Below are 17,554 nucleotides of genomic sequence, written 5' to 3' on the forward strand. Positions count from 1 at the left end.
AGCTTTCTGAATGTTGAGCTTTAAGACAACGTTTTCACTCTCCTCTTTCACTTTCATCAAGAGGCTTTTTAGTTCCTCTTCACTTTCTGCCGTAACGGTGGTGTCATCTGCATATCTGAAGTTATTGATATTTCTCCCAGCAATCTTGATTCCACCTTGGGCTTCTTCCAGCCCAGCGTTTCTCATGATGTACTCTGCATAGAAGTTAAACAAGCAGGGTGACAATATACAGCCTTGACGGACTCCTTTTCCTATTTGGAACCAGTCTGTTGGTCCATGTCCATTCTAACTGTTGCTTCCTGACCTGCATACAGGTTTCTCAAGAGGCAGGTCAGGTGATCTGGTATTCCCATCTCTTTCGGAATTTTCCACAGTTTATTGTGATCCACACAGTCAAAGGCTTTGGCATAGTCAATAAAGCAGAAATAGATGGTGTTGGTTTTTTTTTTTTTTTTTTTTTTTTTTTGGAACTCCCTTGCTTTTTCGATGATCCAGTGGATGTTGGCAGCATAGAAAATGGTAATACTGATATGGCATCATGGGGTAGGTGGATGAGGCAGTTTGTGCCTGATGGTGACCAGTTAAAATATTCTGAATGTCACACATTAAATCTCACCTATAGATGCCATCTGTATATGTCTCTACATAAGTATATTGATCTATATATATATGCACACATATGCATATATGTATGTACATATCACATATGTGTATATATGGATATGCATTTGTTTATTTATTTATGTGTGTATACTGAGACTCATCCATTTATCAGTTGATGAACATAAATTCAAATTATTTCCAAATTGGATTGTTATGCATAGAGCTGCCATGCACCTTTAATGATTATGCTGCTGCTGCTAAGTCGCTTCAGTCATGTCCGACTCTGTGTGACCCCATAGACAGCAGCCCACCAGACTCCTCTCCATGGGTTTCTCTAGGCAAGAATACTGGAATGGGTTGCCATTTCCTTCTCCATTAGTGATTATACACATGGCTAAGTTTTTAATAGAAAATATATTTATTATATTTGAAAATTAGGCTTTATAAATATTGGATTGAGATATGCTTTGCTTACATGAGTGGACCCAGAGTTGAGTGATCATATAGGTCAAAAGGATGCCTAAACCATGAATCATTTATATGAAACATCCTATTCCCAATGAAAAGAAAAATAATGAATTCCCTCCGATGACCGTGTTTTTCTCTTTCCTCTCCAGAAACAATGCAGAGGGAAATGGCAGCAGAAAATCACTCCTTAGTGACTGAGTTCATCTTCACTGGGCTCACAGAACAGCCACAACTCCAGCTTCCCCTTTTCCTCCTCTTCCTGGGAATTTATGTGGGCAGGGTGGTGGGGAACCTGGGCATGATCATACTGATTGGGCTCGGTTCTTGCCTGCACACCCCCATGTACTCTTTCCTACGCAGTTTGTCCTTCATTAACCTCTGTCAGTCAGTCCACTGTCATTACCCCCAGAATGCTGGTGAACTTCATGACAGAGAAGAACATCATCTCCTACCCTGAATGCATGACACAGCTTTACTTATTCCTCCTTTTTGCTGTCTCTGAGTGTTACATGTTGGCTGCAATGGCTTATGAACGCTATGTTGCCATCTGTAGCAGCTTGCTGTATAATATTATCATGTCCCATCAGGTCTGTTTCTCCCTCATTTGGGGAGTATATATGATGGGACTGATATGTGCATTCTCTCACACAGGCTGCAAGCTTAGGGTTCATTTCTGAAAATTAGATGGTATCAACCATTATTTCTGTGAGCTTCTGTCCCTTCTAAAGCTCTCCTGCTTAGCTCCTATGTCAACGAACTACTGGTTCTGTTTTAGTGCACTTCACATCTTTACGCCCAGCCTGATCATCCTCAGCTCCTACATCTTCATTATTTCCAGCATCTTCCACATTCCTTCCATGGAGGGCAGGTCCAAAATCTTCAGCATATGCAGCTCCCATATCTTAGCTGTTGCTGTTTTCTATGGGTCTGCAGCATTCATGTATCTGCAGCTATCATCAGTCAGCTCCATGGACGAAGGGAAAGTGTCCTCTGTGTTTTACACTATTGTTGTACCCATGCTGAACCCCCTGATTTATAGTCTACAGAACAGGGATGTCAATGTTGCCCTAAAGAAAATTCTAGAGATAAGAATATTCTTTTGATCAGAAATAATATGAGAATGATTTTTTAGTCTATATAACTGGCTATTTTATTGTGTACATTGATATTTAATTTTAATCCACATGCCAATACATATTTATCAACATATATACATACATTTAGTGGCATTATATTAACATTGTTTCATATTCATTTGGCCTGTGATGCCGTTTGTCTCTGAGTTTTTTCTCTCATAAACATCACTGAGACACAGATTAAAAGAAATACTAAGGATGATCTGGATCCATGGACCCACTAAAGTCACCAACACCATCTCTCCCTCTGTTCTTCTCTACAATTGATAAAAACCTTCAGTCAATGAAATATCTTCTAGCAGTTATCACTAATGTTCTTTCTTCTATCCAATAAAAAACAACAAAACTGATATCAGTATAATGACTGTAATCTCTAACTTTTGCACATCTGATCTGGAAATGTATCTTTCCCAAATCATAACTTGTGAATATCTGACTTCTTAAGTCATTAAGTTGTGTTGAGAACCAACACTGGACTTGGAAAAAATTTCTAGATATGACTCCAAAAGCATAATTCATAATAATTGATAGTGTGAATTTCATCAAAATTAAAATATTTTGCTTTTCAAAGACAGTGTTAAGTGAATAAAACATGGTTTTAGGTAAGTGCCTACATATATTTTTACATATATATATGTAGATAGATAAACAGTGATTTCTAAGTTTCATATTTTGTTTTAAGTTGCACTTTTTTATAATAAATGAAAGCTGTCTGACCTGCTATAATGCATTATCCTGTTTAGCGCATCATGGATTCCTTTAAGTCTTTTTACAATATTTTTTTTGTTATTGTTAGTTGATACTTAAAGAATCCTAGAGTTTGACTTGTTTTAGATGTGTGACTGGACTCTAGAAAACAAGTGTGAATCTATTGCATAATTCTGGCACTATACCAGAAGCCACATCAGTCACAATACCTAGACTGAACCCTGGATCTTCCTTTCCAAACTAGGATATTTCTTACATATGTATAACCATTCATATTTATGAATCATATGAAAAAGTATTCTTCCCTTCTGAGTCACATTCAATTCAACATCTTTGAGGTATCAAAGAACCATGCTTAACTTTTTCCTCTTTGATTTTCTTGACCAATTTCCACCACCCACCCACACATTTATAAAAGAAATAATATGTGAATACTTATTTTATATTTTGGTCATGTCAGGCTTACCATTACCAAGTCAATGGATTGGAATCCAGGCAACTCAGGGTTACAAGTTGAAGATGCTATCACTGGATGTGTGTGTGTGTGTGTGTGTGTGTGTGTGTGTGTGTGTGTGTGTGTGCGCGCGCACTCAGTTGCACAGTCATGTCCAACTCCTTGAGGCCCCATGGACTGTAGCCTACCAAGCTCCTGTGCCCACGGAATTTTTCAGGCAAGAATACTGGAGTGGAGTGCCATTTCTTACTCCAGGGACCTTCCAAATCTAGGATCCAACCCAGGTCTTCTGTGGCCCCCAAAAGAGGAGCATCAAATCTATCATTCTATTTGACTTAATAATAGCTTCAATTGCTTTTCACAAGCAGTTATTTATGCTGATGAGAGAGAACTGAATTACAAGTGGATTTTGAAGGTCATTTTAATACATGGAGGAAGTTAATTAGTACAAATTATTTGTGAAAATTTATTTCCTGTTGCTGGACTTAGGGTATTTCAATGCTCATACTCATAATTCACAAATCATCACGGATTCAATCAAGCCTGATAGAATGTGAGAACCAGACACACTCATTTCTGTACTTTCTTTGTTACCCAATAATTCAAGGGGATTCAAAACCACTGGAAAGTGGCTTCAGAAATTTAATCAGAAACAGAGAAAGTTAATATTCTGATACATTTGGACTGAAATGAGCAGAAATCTTCTTCCTTCAGCTTTCTCATATTCTGAGAAGGGTTTGTTAGGTCAGTCATACATATCCTTAAAAACTTTATTACATAATATAACCTGTGATCTTCAAAACGCATAGAATATAATGAAGATCTATACAAGATATACTCTGTATAGATCTAGAAGACAGCTCTATAGACTCTTGAAAATAACTTGATTACTGCCTAATTGGTATGTGAAAATAACATGATTTATAATAGATGCTACACTCTTACATCAGCACACTAAGACAAGTTGTTATGGACCAATGGTATCTCAGGAATTGTTGGAAATGTGTATAACATTTGAGATGTTATAGGTTATGAAATGTGGAAAGAAGATGACTTATAATGGCAAATAACAGTGTTTGCCCCTGCAGCCTCTTTTGTTAATGAAATTAGACATTTATTATTATAAATGAGTTTTTACAATGACAAAATGAGAGACATTTAGGGAAGATAGGTATTATAATAATTAATAAATTTTTTTACTTAAATGTTTATGAAACTTTCCTTTTCTGAATTGTGCAAGAAACACTACACTTAACTGTCCTCATGATGTTGGTTAGAATCATAAGGATATACCATCTACCATGAAGATTTAGCCAGATCAGCTTATCTTCTTTTTGCTTTTCAGGAATGCTTGATGTCTATAAACCAAGGGAAGAAGAACTATGGCATTGGTTGGTATTAATTCTGCAGCATACTCTTTCAGAGTTTCAGCTTTTATCCTGGAGAGGATAACATAGAAATCTATACCATCATCCACATACCTAGAGTGAAACCTAGATTTTCCTTTCCAAACTCGGATATTTTTTTCCCCATATGTATAACCTTTCACATGTAAGAATCATATGAAAACGTAGCCTTCCCTTCTGATACACATTCAATTCATCAGTCTTTGAAGTATCAGAGTTCAAAGAACCATGCTTGACTTTTTCCTCTTTGATTTTCTTGACCAATTTCTACCACCCACCCATGCACTTATGAAATAAATAAAATGTGAATACTTATTTTATATAAATGCTTTTGTGTTAATATAAACGCACAAACTTGCAAAAGTGAAACTTCAACTCCCAATTATAGAGGTAGGATTTATTTCTATGAGTGAGACAATTTCAGACCAGTTGGGTGGGTAAAATATCTGCAAAACTTAAAAAATATTGCAACTCATAAATAGAAGTGAAATAAAGACAGGCTGGTATTTCTTAATGATGAAAATTTTCATTGACATTGCACCATAATCTGAGATACTCCCATGGGAATCATCCTCAGGAAATGAAATTTCTCTGTAGCTATGGGACCTATTGAAATATAATATGATATTGAGAGACTCACCTCCCTCTCTGGAGCTACAATCTAGTACCATAAATGTTTCAGTGAATAGTAGATAAAGACAGCTAATGGTTGTAGGGTGCCTGGAAGACTTCTCCAAATCATAAGAATGAATCTGTGAGTGGATTTTCAGTCATAAAGGGGCAATTTGCTTCTGTATTGTCTTTTCCTTTGGGGGGGAGGAGAACACTAAACTTGGAATCAGATTTGAATATGACTTGTTCTTCACTTTTCAGTTTTAGTAAAGTTTCTAACTTGCTGAATATCAGTGTTCTTTTTTAGAAATTTGGATTCATTACCACTACTTCACAAGGATTTTGCAAGAATTAAGGGATCATAAAATTACATTATAACAAATAAGAAATATAAACATATCTTTATTTTAAAGTTACTATTTTGAATGAATGTTAGAAAGGCAGAATTAGTAACTCAGCAGATGCTCCTATTGTTCTTTGCCGGAGAGCCAAGTCTACCATCTAACAGATGTAAGAACTTGGTCAATTTTCTTAAACTCTTTGTGCCTCAGTTTCCTAATGTAAACAGGAATTAACCCTACCTGCCTCAGAGAATTGTAGTAAGGACTAAAGGTGGTAATGTACATGAAGTAATCAGTAGTGCCTGGACATATTTCTATTAACATAACTCAGGTTTTATCTCTTTTAATTAATTAATTTTTAAAAAATTGGATTATAGTTACTTTACAAGCATGTTGTGTTATTTTCTGCTATATAACAGCATGAATCAGATACATAGACATATTTCCTCCCTTTTGAGACTCCCTCTTACCTTCCCATTCCACACCTCTAGGTCATAACAGAGCACCGACCTGAACTCCCTCTGCTATACAGCAGGTTCCTACTTGCTTCGAAGAAAAATAAAAAAACCACACCAAACACAAAAGCATCCCAAAGAGTTTCTGTCATTTTAAAGGACTCTTGCTCAGTGGCATTCTGGCCTTCCCCATGGCACATGTCTATCGTTTATTAAGATACATTAAGAATGGTATTAAGTAGTTATTGTAACTTTTATAACTATATTCATAATTCTTATTGTTATAGAGGCAGATAGATTTATCATATTTAAATCAAAGTCATCTGCTCACTAGGAGAATCACTTGTTAAATTTGTGCCTCTTCAGATATATTTGAGAAAATGAACAAAGTAGTAAAGGCAAAGAATTACAGAGGATATTAAGGGTGCATGTGGGAAAAAAATTGCATTTAAATTGGGAATGCAAGTTCTTCATATCTGAAAGAATATCACCCTACAAATAATCAAACCCTTATCATGATGAGAACACAACACTTAATAAGGCAACTTAGCCATTAACTTGTTCCTATAGTGAAATAAAATCTAACTTTTTAGTTTAGATTTAGTCCCACTTTTCTACACATCATTTGCTATGGATGAGCACCCAGCACATCTACATAGCAGCTCTTTAGTTATTTGAAGATGAAAATCAAGTCTCAGCTTCTCTAAGTAAAAATTCCTGGGAGCTTTCACAGTAGAAATGTTAGAAATTTGACTCTGCAGACATGAGTTTTAATCTCAGATTAGTTATTTTCTAGCTACATGATCAGGTTACTAAAAACTCCCCATGCTTTTTATGTCTTCTTTAACTTAATAAGGCTGTTTCTGAGACGTAAATTTAAAAATAAAAGAAATTAGCATAACACTTGCAAATAGTCAAAAGCTATTATTTTAATTAAAACATTTTCATATGGAATAATTTCAATAAAGTCACTTTATATATTTATAATGTTGCTTTAAAAGTATTTAGTTTATTAACGATGCTTTGTAAATTACACTTGCTAGAAGGACACATAAGGTAATGATTAAATAATTGCTTATCCTTTATTAAACAGCTTCTCAGTTTGACATCAGTGCTGACACTTTGGAGACCTGTATTCTACATTGAAGTCCAACATTCTAGCACAGATGAGGAACGCCTCACTGGTGACTGAGTTTATTCTGCTGGGCATCCCGCACACAGAAGACCTGGAGACCATGCTCTTTGTCCTATTTCTGTCCTTCTACATCTTCACTCTTATGGGGAACCTGCTCATCCTACTGGCAATTGTCTCCTCCACACGGCTGCACACTCCCATGTACTTCTTTCTGTGTAAACTATCTGTGTGTGACATATTTTTTCCCTCTGTGAGTTCCCCCAAGATGCTCTTCTACCTCTCAGGGAACAGCCGAGCCATCTCCTACGCAGGCTGCGTGTCCCAGCTCTTCTTCTACCACTTCCTGGGTTGTACGGAGTGTTTCTTGTACACGGTAATGGCCTATGATCGCTTTGTTGCCATATGTTACCCTCTGCGCTACACAATAATCATGAGTCACAGAGCGTGTGCCATCCTGGCCATGGGCACCTCGTTTTTTGGGTGTATTCAGGCCATCTTTCTAACTACACTCACCTTCCAATTGCCCTACTGTGGCCCCAATGAGGTGGACTATTACTTCTGCAATATCCCAGTGATGCTGAAGCTGGCTTGTGCAGATACCTCTGCACTAGAGATGGTGGGGTTCATCAGTGTGGGTCTCATGCCCCTCAGCTGCTTCCTTCTCATCCTCACCTCCTACAACTGCATCGTTTACTCCATTCTTCAAATCCGATCGACTGAAGGCCAACGGCGTGCCTTCTCCACCTGCAGCGCCCACCTCACTGCCATCCTCCTCTCCTTTATGCCAGTGGTTCTCATCTACCTGCAGCCCACCCCTAACCCCTGGCTTAATGCAACTGTTCAGGTCCTGAATAACCTTGTCACCCCCATGCTAAACCCCTTGATCTACAGTTTGAGAAATAAGGAAGTGAAATATTCTCTGAGGAAGGTAGTAGAGGAGATGGCCCTCATTCATGAGAAGTGATAGAGGTCATATCGTATTGCTTATGGAGGACTTTGCACAGAAATATTATCTCTGCTCCCTTTTACAGATGAAGAAGCTAAGATTTGAAAATGTGAAGTGAATTGCTCCAGGTCACTAATAAATTACCCTGCTCAGGAGGGATAATAGGATATCCTACTGCTCCCATTTGGCAATAAAATACCTAGGCCTTCTGTTCCTCACTCTTTGTCTTCCTCTCCTCCTAATCCTCTCCTGTTCCCTTCTCCCTTACCTTAGCACTTCCTCATCTTGGCTGACATGATTAAATGATTAACCTCTCAAATGCCTGCATCAGAAAAGCCCTCATTTGTTGCTCTAGGGATTGTAGAAAAATGGGAAGGTTTCAACCTTATGGCTTCCAGTGGTACTCTGTGACGTCTGAAATGAAAAGAAACTGTGTAAAGTAAAGGACCTCAGGGTGAGACTTCAGGACCTTTGCCTCCTAATGACTGAATCATAGGTATCAATGCACTGTATCACCCACAAAGTCTGCCTATTGGTCTTCAATCTGAAGACAAGACTTGACTGGGATTTGAAGTTGTAGATGAAAGAGAATGTGAAGAAAGTAGCCAGGGGAGTCTGTGAAGCGGTGACTAATTCTATTGTTTTTCAGTATTCAAAATTTTAGTTTGTCTTTATAATCCCAAGCCTAATCAGCAGTCCATGCAAAATCTAAGCTGCTATTGTTCCATGGTTTTGAATACTTTGCTTACCAGAAAGCTGTGACTTTAGTACTGCCCCTCTTTCTTTTTTCACTTGTCTAATGAGCTCAGCATGAGATACGTGCTATTTTAGTCCAGACAGAGATTTGAAGAAAAGTGAAGGGTGAGATGAGTAGAGAAGGCGGTGATGGGGTGATTGGAAGGTGATTGGTGATTGAAAGAGAAGGGGGTAATGTGAAGAGAAAGATGCGATGAGAAGCTAAATGGATGCTGGGATGAGAAGAAGAAGAGGTAGAGGCCAGTTGGCTCTCCTTTTGTTTTTCAGGATCAGAGTTCAGTCAGGGATTCTCCCACACTTGAACCAATCACAACATTGTGTTTAAAAGCTCATATCAGGGTGATGAGATGATGTGTGTTTTTAAAGGGAAGAACATTTCTCCTGCTCATTTCTCTTAAACCCTGTGCCTTTTATTCTAACAGAAATGCTCCTTCCAGAGTCTTTAGTAGAACAAATTCATTCTTATCACTGTTAGTTGCTCAATAATGTCTGACTCTTTGTGACCCCATGGACTGTACCCCTCCAGGCTCCTCTGTCCATGGAAAACTCCAGACAAGAATGCTGGAATGGGTAGCCATTCTCTTCTCCAGGGGATCTTCCTGACCTAGGGATCGAAACTGGGTCTCCTACACTGGAAGCAGATTCTTTACGATCTGAGCCATCAGGGAAACGCACTAAAGACCCAGTTAAAATATTTCCTGTGTGAAACTTTATACTAAGCAAATCAGGCTCTCATTTCTCTGTGTTTTAAGTCAGACTTAGCAAAAACATCCCTCCATCGTGCTAGGATAAGTATTAGCAAAGCTTTTTCCAAGAGTGAAAGTCAAGTAGGTTCAGGGAAGGTAAGGAAAAAACAAGAGTTAGTTGGGGATTGACTATATGGAATCAACAGTTCATTTGTTGAATAGAAGAAATTCTGAGTCCCAGATGAGTTTTTTTGTTTGTTTGCTTGCTTGTTTAATTTGAGGAAGCAGAACCTCAGTAACAAATCTGTCAGCTGTTCCTTTTATTTAGTTATTTATTTTTTGGCTGTGCTGGTCTTTGTTGCTCCATGGGGTTTTCTCTAGTTGCAGTGAGTGGAGTTTACTCTCCAGTTGGGATGTGTGGGCCTCTCATGGTGACTTCTCTTATTGTGGGCTTAGCTGTTCCCTGGTATGTGGTTCCTTCCTGGATCAGGGATCAAATCCATATCTCCTGCATTGGCAGGTGGATTCTTTACCACTGGATCACCAGCAAAGCCCCTGTCAGTTATTTCTAATCAATCAGTATCTTGAGAGTCAAAAGGGCAGATACATCTTCTGGCTCTTGAGATGAAGCTGGAATGGAACAAGCCCTTGTCCCCTAAAGAGTTTTTATCAAACAGAGAAAATACAGCAGACGTCATGTTTTCTACTCATTCAGTAATAATTTTTGGATCCCACATTCCTACCTTGCTTTCCTAGATGAGGTGGTTTTCCTTCATTGGCAACTGGAACTCTTCCCAGAACTGGACTACTCTCTTCTGTTTCAGTACTTTAAGGAGATAGAGTCCTGATCCTTTTGTCCAACTCCATTGTTTTCCATTAATTTTACTCTGTGCCTTGACCATGCTCGTAGCTCAGTCATTTCTTACTCTTTGTGACACCATTGGTTGTATCATGCCAGAATCCTCTGTCCATGGGGATTCTCCATGCAAGAATATTGGAGTGGGTAGCCATTTCCTTCTCCAGGGGATCTTCCCAACCCAGGGACTGAACCCAGGTCTCTAGCATTGCAGGTGGATTCTTTACTGTCTGATCCACCAAGGAAGGTAGGATATATCATACCCCAAATTCAAGATATTTTGTGGATTGTATATGAAGCATTAGTGTATAAGTAAAATCATGATGAAGCAGAAAGAAGTATATAAATTTTGTCTATGATTTTTAATTTGTGTAGTTCTGTGAGATCAAACTACTTGAGAGTTTTCAAAGTGAGTAGACGATGTAGATATTAAAAAAAAAATAGAGTTACTTGTTATTTACATCAAGGACATAGTATTGATGTGTATAAGCATATATATTTATACACATATATACAATAAAATACATATACAATATTTCATAATTTGATAATTTAAAAAACAAGTAACATTTTCAAGTACTTGCTGTCTACCATCCAATATATTAAAACAGTTCAATTCAGCTCAGTTCAGTTAGTCAGCATAGTCGTGTCCAACTCTTTCTGATCCAAAGAACTGCAGCATGCCAGGCTTCCCTGTTCATCACCAACACCCAGAGCTTGCTCACTTAGGTCCATCTAGTCAGTGATGCCATCCAATCCTCTCATCCTCTGTTGTCCCCTACTCCTCATGTCTTCAATCTTTCCCAGCATCAGGGTCTTTTCTAATGAGTCAGTTCTTTGTATCAGGCAGCCAAAGTATTGGAGCTTCTGCTTCAGTATCAGTTTTTCCAATGAATATTCAGGATTGATTTCCTGTAGTATTGATTGGTTTGATCTCCTTGAACTCATAGGGACTATCAAGTGTCTTCTCCACAGCACATTTCAAAAGCATCACTACTTTGGTGTTCAACTTTCTTTATGATCCAAATCTCACATCCATACATGACTCCTGGAAAAATCATAGCTTTGACTCTATGGGCCTTTGTCATACATATATTAAATATTCCACTCTGTTTTTATTAAATATACAAATTTTATTAATATTAAATATATTTAATATACTAAATATTCCACTCTATTTTTCTCATTTAATTCTTATAATTACTTTGTGAAGTGACAATTGTTACTATTCAACATTTCAATGGTTAGGGTATCAACATTTAAGGCAGTACTTTAAAAAAGGGCATCAGTTCAGTTAAGTTCAGTTCAGTCGTTCAGTCACGTCCGACTCTTTGCAACCCCATGAATCGAAAAAGCATAGCAGTGCTCAAAATTAGGAAGTGTAAAGCTAGTTATCATACACAGGTGTGTCTAATAATAGTTTTATCAACATTCTATAGTGTTCCTTACAAAATAATGGATTTAAAATAAGCTGGATAGGAAAACTATTACCTTCCTTTTGTACTGTTTCTTTGAATATTAAAGGAGGTCAGGAGAGAATGAGATGGCAGAGGAGTAGGTGGATGTGGAGTTCATCTCTGTTCACAGACACATCAGGAATACACCTTCAGACACAGAACCGCATGCAAAACATCAGCTGAGAGAAGACAGAAGTGCTTGACCGGTGGACAAAATATATAGAACCATGCAAAACTCGATAGAATGAAGAAACTAGGGAGAAAAACAGGAGTGTTAGTAGGACTGGACCTGCCCTTGGTGGGTGGGGGAACTGAAGCAGGGGTCCCAACACCACATTGGGGCAATTGTCTGAGGCAGAGGAGAAACATTTAAGGTTGAGAGAGAAGCAGGTGATCTGTGGCAGCCTAAATGGAATAAGACTCAGAGAGTCTTTGCTGCAGCAATACATACTCTCATGGAAGGCACAGTAGCTGGGAGCTAGAGTTTAGGGATTGGGGAGCAATCCCAGGGCAAGCGGGCTGCTGTTGATTGCAGACAGATTGAGGGGATGTGAGGGAGGAAATTGTGGTGGGAAATGCCTGTGGAGGAGAGCGGGCAGCCACAGAAGCAAGGGGATACTGCTGAGTCACGTGTAGGGGGTGGAACCATCACTATAACCTCTCTCTCCCCATAGGCCAGCATCAGCAGCTGAACAGTAGATAAGCTGGCCCATAAAACACCAGACACAATGAACTACAGAGTAGGACCCCAGCCAGGGGGGGCCCCCTCTTTGTGTCTGGTGTGCCGAACAACAGAAAAGGACCCCAGGCAAGGGAGCCCTCTAAGTGCCCGAATGGGCAGAGCTACAGAGGAAGACTGGTCGAAGAGGCCTTTTGATTGCCAGCTACAAGAGGCTCGAAAAAAAGACTCTGATGGGGCCGTAACTCCTGTGGTGGAGGCAGTCCGTGTGCCTGCACATTTGGCCCCCACAAGCAGCTGAACTACCTTCACACTCAACTCTCACTGGGGCAGTGCTGCCACAGGCAAAAAAAAAAAAAAAAAAAACCCACCCTTGTATCTATGTGAGCCGCTTTTCTTTGGTCGTGTCTAACTTTTTACAACCCTATAGACTGTGGCCTGCCAGGCTTCTCTGTCCAGGAGGTTCTCCAGACAAGAATACTAAAGTATATTGGCCAATACTGATTGCCATACCCTTCTAGAGCACTATATTTTCCGCTGCCCTAACCGCCAACTCCCCTGAGTACCTGGTGCTGCCAAAACCCCTGTGCCCCAAGCAGCTGCACACCTCTGCACCTGGCCCTCACAGGGGCAAACCCAAGTCCTCCAGGGCAGGCTCAGGAGCAAACCCCAGAGGACGACCAACATGCAGAGGCAGAAATAAAACAACAATTGAAACCCAGGGGCAGTGTGGTTAAGGAAGAAGCCTTCCCACCAATGTACAGGCTTCAGATTAAGTCCACATGATCATCTAGGCAGACTGAATATATAAAAGGCTTTAGTTAGTTTTGTTTTGGTAGATATGATTTTTAGTTTCCTTTGTTCACTGGGTCAATCTACTGCACTTGATTTTTGTTGGACTGTCTCAATTTTGTTTATGGGTATATATGAATAAGTGTATATTCAGTCACAATTTTTATTGTTGCTATAAATCTCTACGTTTTTGTCGGGCATTTGCAGTTCTGTGGAGTTTTCCTTTTTTTTTTTTTTTTTTTTTCTATTTTCTCTTTACTTACTTTTTTTTAATCTTTTTAAAACTTTAATTTTTTTAAACCTATCATGTTTTTTCTATATTTATTTATTTGTTTGCCTTTCTAACTGTTGCTTTCCCCTTGCAGCTAAACTTTAATGTGTATGAATCTTATTCATCTAACTGTCTTTAACTTTGCATATCTATTCTTTCTTTGTTTTCTTTCTTTCCTTTCCTCTCAACATATTTGTTAATTTTGTTCTCGTTGATTTATTCCACACTTGGCACATTGCTTTAGTTTTGTTTTCCAGTATGAACTTTAGTTAACTTTGTTCATAACTGGTAAATATAATTTTTTATTTCTTTTGTTCATCAGGTCAATCTACAGTACTTTATTTTTGTTGAACTGATTTGATTTTGCTCATCAGTGTATATGTATTTTCCATTATTTTAATTATTATTTGCCTAATTTTGTAACTGCCGTTTGTCTGGAGTTCATCTTTGTTTTATCACTTTTGGGTATTTGTTTTATCTCACGTAATGCCATAACAAACCATTGTGGAATCTTTGTTCCTGGCCAGAGATGAAGCCCTGAGCCTTTGGAGTGAGAGCACTGACTCCAAGACCCTAGACTACCAGAGAACTAACACCAGGGAGAATCAAATAGTGAGAACTCACACTAAGGAAACCACTTGAATAAAAGACCTGGCATCACCCAACCACCAGTACCACCCTGTGCAAGACTCCTCATCTAAAGAACAGACAAAACAAAAGTACAAACCCAGTCATCAGAAGACAAATTCACTACCTCACTCAGCCTTTCCCATCCGAAGAGAAACAAACAAACACACAAAAAACCTCAGCACAAATCTCACCATATGTGACAATTACACAAACAAGTGGACCAACTTTAGAAAGGCAGAAACCAAAAGGAAGAAAGTATTCAACTTTGAAGCCAGGGAAAAGGAGACCTCAAACACAATAAGTTTAAAAAAATAATGAAAAGTCAGAGAAACACTACACAAATGAAGGAACAAACTAGAAATACAGAAGGCCAAATAAATGAAGAGGAAATAGGCAAACTGCTTGAAAAAAATTCAGAATAATGATAGTAAAGATGATCAAAAACCTAGAAAACAGAATGGAGAAAATGCAAGAATGAATTAACAAAGATCCAGAAGACTTAGAGAATAAACATATTCACACAACAACACAATTGCTGAAATTAAAAATGCTACAGAAGGAATCAATAGCAGACTATCTGAGGCAGAAGAGCAAATCAGTGAGCTGGAAGATAAAAGGTGGAAATAGCTTCTAAAGAGGAGAATAAAGTGAAAAGAATGAAAAGATCTGAGGATAGTCTCAGAGACCTCTGGAACAATATAAAACACAACAATATTGGAATTACAGGGGTTCCAGAAGAAGAAGAGAAAAAGAAAGGATATGACAAAAATTTTGAAGAGATTATAGTTGAAAATTTCCCCAAAATGGAAAAGGAAATAGTCAATCAAGACCAAGAGGCCAAAGAGTCCCATATAGGATAAACCCAAGGACAAACACACCACACACATACTAATCAAACTAACAGAAGCTAAATACAAAGAAATAATATTAAAAGAAGCAAGAGAAAATCAACAAGTAACATACAAGGAAACCCCATATGCTTAATACCTAATCTTTCACCAGAAATGCTGCAGGCCAGAAAGGAATGACAGGATATATTTAAAGTAGTGAAAGGGGAAAATCCAGAACCAAAATTACTGTACTCTGCAAGGATCTCATTCAGAATTGATGGAGAAATCAAAAGCTTTTCGTACAAGCAAAAGTTAAGAGAATTCAGTACCACCAAACCAGCTTTACAACAAATGTTAAAGGGAATTATGTAGTCAAGAAACATAAGAGAAGAAAAAAGGTCTATAAAATCAACCCCAAACAATTAAGAAAATGGCAATTGGAATATATATATCAAGAATTACTTTAAATATAAGTGGATTAAATGTTCCAACCAAAAGACACAGACTGGCTGAATGGATACAAAAACAAGACCCATATATATGCTGTCTACAAGAAACCCAAATCTGACCTAAAGACACATTTAGACTGAGAGTGAGGGGATGGGAAAATATATTCTATGAAAATGGAAAGCAAAAGAAAGCTGGAGTAGCAATTCTCATATCAAATAAAATAAACTTTAAAGAAGATTACAAAAGATAAGGAAAGACACTACATAATGATCAAAGGATCAATCCAAGAGGAAGACATAACAATTGTAAATATCTATGGACCCAACATAGAACCACCTCAATACATAAGACAAACACTAACAGACATAAAAGTAGAAGCTGACAGTAACACAATAATAGTAGGAGACTTTAACATCCCACTCACACAAATGGACAGATCATAAAAACTGAAAATTAATAAGAAACTGCAAGTCTTAAATGATACATTATCTCATTAAAATCTTCAGGACATTCCATCCGAATGCAGAAGAATACACCTTCTTCTCAAGTGCGCATAGAACATTCTCCAGGGTAGACCACATCTTGGGTCACAAATCAAGCCTCAGTAAATTTAAGAAAATTGAAATCATATCAAGCATCTTCTCTGACCACAACACTATGAGACTAGATATCAATAACAAGAAAAAAAAAAGCTATAAAAAACACAAACACGTGGAGATTAAAGAACACATTTCTAAGTAACCAATAGGTTACTGAAGAAATCAAAAGGGAAACCAAAAAAATTCTAGAAAAAAATGGCAATCAAAACACAACTCAAAGCCCATCAGTTCAGTTCAGTTCAGTTCAGTCGCTCAGTCATGCCTGACTCTTTGTGACCCCATTGATTGCAGCACGCCAGGCTTTCACGCCCATCACCAACTCCTGGAACTTACTCAAACTCATGTCAATAGAGTCAGTGATCCATAAACCATCTCATCCTGTCTTCCCCTTCTCCTCCCACCTTCACTCTTTCCCAGCATCGGGGTCTTTTCCAGTGAGTCATTTCTTCACATCAGGTGACCAAAATATTGGAGTTTCAGCTTCAGCATCAGTCCATCCAATGAATATTCAGGACTGATTTCCTTTAGGATGGATTCATTTGATCTCCTTACAATCCAAAGGACACTCAAGAGTCTTTTCCAATACCACTGTTGAAAAGCATCAAGTGTTCAGTACTCAGCCTTCTTTATAGTCCAACTCTCAAAAATTTTGGGATGCAACAAAAGCATTTCTAAGAGGGAAGTTTATAGGAATACAATCCCACCTCAAGAAACAAGAAAAACATTGACTAGAGAACCAAACTGTACATCTGAAACAACTTGAAAAATCAGAACAAAAGTATCCCATAATTAGTAGAAGGAAAGAAGTCATAAATATCAGAGGAGAAATAAATAAATAAGAAATGAAAGAAAGAATATTAAAGCTCAATAAAATTAAAAACTGGTTCTTTGGGAAGTTAAACAAAACTGACAAATCTTTAACCAGACTCATCAAGAAAAAAAGAAGAATCAAATCAACAAAATTTGAAATGAAAAAGGAGAGGTTACAAGAGACAATGCAGAAATACAAAAGATTATAAGAGACAAGTATGAACAATTATATGACAAAAAAATGGATAGCCTGGAAAAAATGAACAGATTCTTAGAAAAGTTTGATCTTCAGAGACTGAACAATTAAGAAATAGAAATTATTAGCAACCTACTTGCAAGCACTGAAATTGAAGCTGTGATAAAAAATCTCCCAAGAAACAAAAGCCCAGGACCAGTTGGTTTCACAGGAGAATTCTAGCATACATTTAGAGAAGCACTAATGCCTATCCTTCTAAAACTCTTTCAAAAAATTGC

The 17,554-nt window shown here is 37.9% G+C and overlaps 1 protein-coding gene and 1 pseudogene across 1 annotated transcript; both read left to right on the forward strand.

Moving 5' to 3' along the window:
• The first annotated feature begins 1,225 nt into the window (after positions 1-1,225).
• LOC136169004 (olfactory receptor 8G1-like) lies at positions 1,226-2,174 on the forward strand (annotated as a pseudogene).
• Positions 2,175-7,349: 5,175 nt separating this feature from the next.
• On the forward strand, positions 7,350-8,282 carry LOC136169116 (olfactory receptor 10D1B-like). Its single transcript, XM_065936893.1, has one exon. The coding sequence runs from the start codon at positions 7,350-7,352 to the stop codon at positions 8,280-8,282; it is 933 nt and encodes a 310-aa protein (XP_065792965.1).
• Positions 8,283-17,554: the final 9,272 nt, after the last annotated feature.

This window comes from Muntiacus reevesi, chromosome 5, assembly GCF_963930625.1.
Source record: "Muntiacus reevesi chromosome 5, mMunRee1.1, whole genome shotgun sequence".
Taxonomy (NCBI): Eukaryota; Metazoa; Chordata; class Mammalia; order Artiodactyla; family Cervidae; genus Muntiacus; species Muntiacus reevesi.